Raw genomic sequence first — 6,904 nt, 5'->3', positions numbered from 1 at the left:
CGGCTTAGTACTTAGAGCCCGTTTGGTTGGTCGAAGGAGTGATTTAATCACCACATTCAACTCTTCTGTATAACTATATAAAACAATTTGGTTATACCTTTTGTTTCCCGCAGAAAATAATACCTTATGTGAAATAAGAATATCGAATTAGTAATATATGGATAAAAGAAAAAAAATAACAAAAATGCTCTCGCATTCTTTAAATTTATTTCTTTGTTTACCTTGAAAATATCAAACAAAAAATAACTCACTCTATAAATATTGCATTACAAATTTTTACATTATATTTATTGTATTGCTCATTCTTACATTATTAATTTAATTTTTATATTATAAATTTTGCATTAATTTATTGCATGTAAGACTTGAGTTAGTGTCACCGTAGTAGTAGAGAGAAAAGACTTATGATTTTTTTTTTTTTTTTTTTGGGCCATGGCGGCGTTTGCAGAGCTGTAATATAATTCTACCTTTATTTTAATGTTTCCAACACAAGCCACAACATAGAAACATAAGGAAAATAAAGGTCCCTTCCTCACTTCCTCTTCGATTAATCTCTATCCCCAAAATTCTTCATTACTTTGTCTCTCCAAGAAATTAGAAAGAGCTAAACCTTTTTAATTATCTCCACAAAAGTTGCAGCTACTAAATGCTCCTCCCTTTTATTTTCCAGCCTCTAAATTTATTCATCACTTTTACACGCTAATATATAGTAGTGCAGACAAGAACTTTTACTTTTTCATTTCTTATTTTATAAAGACATTTTCTAATGAAGAAAATCCAACAGAAATCTAAGGGGTACAAACATCATTGTTGGGTTATAATCAAGGCAAGTGATCGTGCATTTCTGTTATGGATTGTCATGAGTCACAATTGAACTACGAGGAAAAAGGATTAAAGGTGGCAAAATGGCTAATTTCTTTTCACTAGACGGAAGAGGAAGTAGCAGCCAAGATCAACAGCAAGAAATTAGCAGCAGTCACCACCGTACCGTTAACCCAGTACCCACAGAAATCAGTGCAGAGAGTTGGTTCTTGTACAGAAATGATCATAATCAAGAAATGCCCACTTACAAAGGCTTCGAGCTATGGCAAAGTACAACTCCTCAGCATCAACCCGAACAACAACAACAACAACAGTTTCGTCACCCAATTTATCCTTTGCAAGATCTTTATTCCACTGCTGTTGGATTAGGTGTAGGGCCCAACCAAAGTGGCTTTGACATATTTGCAGGTGATCAACGGCGGATCAAGAATTTAAACTTGACGAAATATTCTATTTGTGAAGTACCCATACTTTAAAAATTCTTTTTGAAATTTATTAGTAGTTGAACTTATATTATTCATATGTATATTCATATTCCTCATAGAGCCAGATCTATAATTTAAATTTGATGGGTTCAAAATTTATGCTATCATTACAGAATCATTGCACTTTATCAATTTTGAGGTTAAAATTTTAGGTTTTTTTATCATGAAATTTTACTGATATTTTTTTACTTATATATCTTGCTCCCTACTCTTCTGGTTACTGGAAAATTACACAATATAGATAGATTAACTTTTTGTTTTTAATTATATGTTGAATTCTTTGCGTTTATTTTTTTATATTTTTATACTCCTTAATAAAAAAATTTAGCTCTGACTTGCTCTGTGTAAAAATTAAGTATTAGATTTTAGTTGCACGTGGTGCATCATTTATGTCGAAAATATTAGATTCAGTTGAATCCATTTCTCAAAGGCCGCATCCGTTTTTGCAAAAAATGTAGCTATGACTTGCTCTATATGAAAAATAAGTATTAGGTTAAGTTGAACCTGGTAAGAGATATTGCATCATTTTATGTCGAAAATATTAGATTCAGAAAGGCCGCATCCGTTTTTTGTAGGTGATCATGAGGCATCAAGATCGGGGTTTGTGATGATGAGGAGTGGAGGAGGTGGAATTAGCTGCCAAGATTGTGGGAACCAAGCTAAGAAAGATTGTCAACACATGAGATGTAGGACTTGCTGCAAGAGTAGAGGGTTACAGTGCCAAACTCATGTCAAAAGCACTTGGGTTCCAGCCGCTAAACGCAGAGAAAGGCAACAACAACTTTCTGCTTTGCAGCAACAGGAACGACATGATCAGTTGCACTTAGATCATAATAATAATTATAAACCTAAAAGGAAAAGAGAGGATCCAAGTGCTTCCGCTCTTGTTTGTGCTCCTTTACCTTCAAATACTAATGGTAAAGTTCTTATTCCCTCTTTTTTAATTCATGTAACACAATATTTTTTTAAAATTTGTTTCAAAAGAATGACATTTTTTCAATATTTTCAAAATACTTGTAACTTAATTATATTTCTAAATTTTGTTAATGAGATAGATTTATATCACAGAAATATTTATAACATATTTATTAGTCTTTTCTTTTTCTTCATAAATTTTATGTCCCGTCAAACACGTTCCTATGAATTCGAATTGAGGGAGTATCTTTCTTCCTTTGTTTGTATAAACACATAGAGTCTCGAGATTCATCATGTAAAGGAGCTAAGGTTGCTTGCCTAAAATAATTCTATATAAAGTAGGTCTAGAAAGAGAAGCCCATAACCATAGAGTTTGATGAAAGTCAAGAGAAACGCTACAATGCAGTAGTAAAATCGTCAGCTTTTCCTTCTTCTAGCTCGTTGTCATTCTTTTCTCATCACATTCTTTTTTTGGGGGGTTTTCCCGACAAAAGATTGACAAAGAATATGCTATTATATATCTCCCTTCTCCCCATTTCTCTCTCGTTGCATTGGTATCTATGTATGCACACTCTCTTTTCTCTAGACCTACACAAATTTATTTCAAACCCTCCAATTTACGTATGATAATTCGCTGTATCAATTGTTGATTAATATTAGATTTAATTGTTTACACTGATACTAGTATGTTACATTTAGTGGCAGAGCTAGCTTGAAGAAAGGGGATTGAAACCCCTTCATTGAAAATCATACCGTCTAAATGGTCAGAAACTATTCTTTTTGTTATATATAAGCTGTTGAATTATCTTGACATATGGAAAATTGTTAGTGCAGTGGCAAAAAGAGGGTTCAAAAATAATTTTTGGTCACAAGTTCAAAATCTTAGGTGATACTTTTAAATCCCCTTATATAAATTGTACATGCAGGTTGTACTATTTTTATCAAGTTACTATTAATTAATGCTGGCGATAAAAATTTACTTGTGATGATTTTTTCAATGATCTAATTTTGTAAATATTTTTTACGTGGAACATAATCTCTTATTGCGAGTATTTAAATGTAGCGTGTTTGATGTTTATAGGGTTAGAAGTGGGAAAATTTCCAGCAAAAGTAAGTTCAGCTGCCCTATTTCAGTGCATCCAAATGAGCTCAATTGAGGACGCTGAGGATCAGTTAGCATATCAGGCCGCTGTGAATATTGGGGGCCACGTGTTCAAAGGAATTCTATATGATCAAGGTCCTGAAAGTCAGTATAATAATATGGCTGCAGCCGGTGATACTTCTTCTGGTGGTGGAAGTGGTAGTGCTGGCATTCCACACCACCATAACTCCGCTGCCACAGCCATCGCAAGCGGCGGTGCTGCAGCGGCAGCGGAAGCCTCAAATTTTCTTGACCCTTCTTTATTTCCAGCTTCCCTTAGTACTTTCATGTCAACTGGTACGCAATTCTTTCCACCTCCAAGATCTCCTAGATAAAAGAAAAAAATCTCATGACCGAATTGACATTGACTTTTTTACTGTATTAATGTGACACAGCTATGCTAGTTTGTAGTTAGAGACGACTCCAGAATTTGAATGTTATGGGTTCGTGTTCATATTCATCACAAACCATTTGATTTAATGGGTTCAAATTCTATTATGTTAGCACATGTATTGAATTTGAGACAATTATCGAGTTTATGTGAACCCATAACTAAAGCACTACATCCTCTTTCTAGGTAATACTATATAGTAGTAGTTTAGAAAAATGACACACGTTGATGATTCGAAGAGATTCCAGGAAGAATAGGAGCACGAGATAGAAAAAATTAGCGGGAGAAAAATGAGGGCGTTATGTCTAGTTTTTAGTAGAAATACGGATGCAGAGTTGAATTGTTTACATGTATTGTTTGTTACACGTTTTTTTTATTTTTTTTTGGGTAGTATTTGACTGAATATAAGGGTTTTGACTGAACATGATCGAGAGTTTAAGAAAGAAATAAATGTTTTTGCCATGTATATCTTTAGAACTAATGGTCTAAAACTTGGCATGATATTTAAAGTTTAAGAAGTTTTTGAATACAGAAAATATGTCATTTTAATTCTTTTTAACATATTAAAGGAAAGAGGTTACTTCTTTGTTTGGAAAATGTACAATGTAAATCATCGTAATTTTACCCTTTCTTTCACTATATATCTTGTACCAGCAATGCAATAAGTAGGAATACCTTTTTCTGTTGCCATGTTATGTCGATGGTATTTTAAATGATCTTTTGCATATGGGAGAGATGTGACTTGTATGCAATAGGAGATATATATGCAATAGCTTTTGATTTGATCAAGTTTGATTAAATGCATTGCCTGCGGGCGGGTCTATTAAGTCAAACCTAATTATGTGCCAAAAGATAACAAAATTAAACAACATTTAAGAGCATTCACACAAGATGCATCAAAGTGTTCTCTATTATTGTTAATAATGTCTACTTATATGCAGTAACTGTGGGAAAAACATTGTGTACTTTAATTTTCCTTTTTATCCAATTTTTCTGTCCTAATGCATGTTATTCTCTGATTTGAATTGAAGGCGTCATATCTTCTTCTGAGAATATTGCCCCAGGTTTTTTTCTCAGAATCATGTGTGTACAAATATGATGTCTTTTAGATTTACATATTAGTAGGAGTAACTAACTTAGTATTCTGTTCATCATCTTTCATTTTTCTAATTCATGAAGAACGAATTAGTACAATATGTCCTCTGTATTTTGGAATATTTTAGTCTTTTAAGAAGTAAATAGTCTTCCCAATTTGCTAATTATGGGCTTGTTAGTTACTTATACATTTTTTGGGGTTTGAAATAAACCACTCCAACATTCTTTCTGCAGATTATAAGCAGATTTGGAGTGTGTCCAATACCTCTGTGTTATGAAAAATAGTGGATAGAGAACGTAGAAATGTGGATTATTGTAATTATACTTGATGATATTCAGCATGAGAAAAGCATCATGCAGGTAGAAAACAGAAGGGCGTCTAGAAAAATAACTATACCATGTTATTGATGGGGAAATATGAAATTTATGTGGTGGCCATCACCATTTGATTAACCTTGTACTTGTGGGGAGAAAAGATTACAACTTTAGATGAATAAGTTCATTCCGCTTTTAATTACACTAGTGTGGCAAAGTGAAACTGTGGTAGAAGAATTAATTATTAATATGTGAAAGGATACATGAATTTGTTTTTTTTTTCTTTGGGGGACTGGTGAAGTAAAAATTAACTTCTTCATCCGTTTCAGTTTACGTGACACTATTTTCTTATTATTCTTTTAAAAAAATGACATACTTTTGTATTTGAAAATAATTAACTTTATATTTTTTATTTTTTCCTTAATGAAGAGCTTTTTATAACGAGACAAATCTGATAGCATGCTTAATAGACACTCTAATACTATGATATATTTAAGACCATAAATTTTAAAAGTATTTATTTATTTTTTAAACTTGTGTCAATTTAAACTATGTCACATAAATTGAAATGGAAGAAACAACTATGGCCGTGCTTTTCGGACAAGAAAGAACTAAAATATGAATGTCCAAGACTGCAATGAATTTTAGTTGAATAGAACACCCGTGCCAAACCATCCATTGTTGACAAGATTGAGGGATGTAATTCTCATTGCAGTACCGGAGAATACTTGTAACGACTCGGCCGGTCGTTTTGAGCTTTAGCGCGTCGTTCGGCAGTTTGAGGTCTTGATTAGCTTCACTTCATGTATTGTGACTTGTACGTGTAGTCGGAATCGAATTTCGGGAAGTTCAGAGTTGATTCAGATGGAAAATTCTAATTTCGGAAGCTTTAAGTTGGAAGAATTGACTAAGGTTTGACTTTTGAGTAACAACCTCGGAATCGGTATTTGAAGGTTCCAATAGGTTCGTATGATGATTTCGGATTTGGGCGTATATTCGAGTTGAGTATCGGGTCACCTGGGAGCATTTCGGCGCTTATTGTGGAAAGCTGGCATTTTAAAAGTTTTAGAATTTTCTAAGTTTGGTTTGAGGTGGACTTGGGTGTTATCGATGTCCGTTTAGGATTTTGAGTCTTGGAATAGGTTCGTGTCGTGTTTTGTGACTTGTACGTAAAGTTTGGCGTCATTCTGAAATGTTTAAGTATTAATCGGATGCGTTCGTCGAAGTTTGAAAGTTTAAAGAAAGGTTTCGATCGTCGATTCATAGTTTTGGTGATATTTGATGTGATTTGAGGCCTCGAGCAGGTCCGTGTTATGTTATGAAACTTGTTGGTAAGTTCGGATGGGATCCTGGGGGCCTCGGGTGTGTTTCGAATGAGTTGCGGATCACTTTGGAGCTTTGTTGTATTGCTGAAGGGCCTGAGTACTAGTGCAATCGCACTTGCGGAAAAGGGCCGAAAATACGACGACGCAGAAGCGGCGGAACCGCACCTGCGGAGGGAGGTAGCGCAGAAGTGGGGGCGCAAATGCGCAACAAGCGCCGCAGATGCGGCCGGCGAGCTGGCCTGGGTTCTTGCAGGTGCGAGATTGAAGCCGCAGAAGCGACCAGGGGACCACAAATGCGAGGCAGCGCTGGGCAGACTTTATTTTTATACAGGATTTGGCCCATTTTCTTTCATTCTGTTACGACCCAAAATCTCACCACAAGCGTCGTGACCTAGTCTCTAAGACTATGTAAGCC

At 34.7% G+C, this 6,904-nt stretch overlaps 1 protein-coding gene across 1 annotated transcript; it reads left to right on the top strand.

Moving 5' to 3' along the window:
* Window positions 1-514: 514 nt before the first annotated feature.
* On the top strand, window positions 515-5,381 carry LOC104084863 (protein EXPRESSION OF TERPENOIDS 1-like). Its single transcript, XM_018766908.3, has 4 exons — window positions 515-1,230; window positions 1,883-2,224; window positions 3,304-3,660; window positions 5,084-5,381. Exons 1-4 carry the CDS (start codon window positions 906-908, stop codon window positions 5,125-5,127), a joined length of 1,068 nt encoding a protein of 355 aa, XP_018622424.2. The 5' UTR covers window positions 515-905; the 3' UTR covers window positions 5,128-5,381.
* Window positions 5,382-6,904: the final 1,523 nt, after the last annotated feature.

Source organism: Nicotiana tomentosiformis, chromosome 2 (genome assembly GCF_000390325.3).
Source record: "Nicotiana tomentosiformis chromosome 2, ASM39032v3, whole genome shotgun sequence".
NCBI classification, from domain to species: Eukaryota; Viridiplantae; Streptophyta; class Magnoliopsida; order Solanales; family Solanaceae; genus Nicotiana; species Nicotiana tomentosiformis.
The sequence above is the reverse complement of the archived record's forward strand: the minus strand, read 5'-3'. Positions and strand labels throughout refer to the sequence as shown.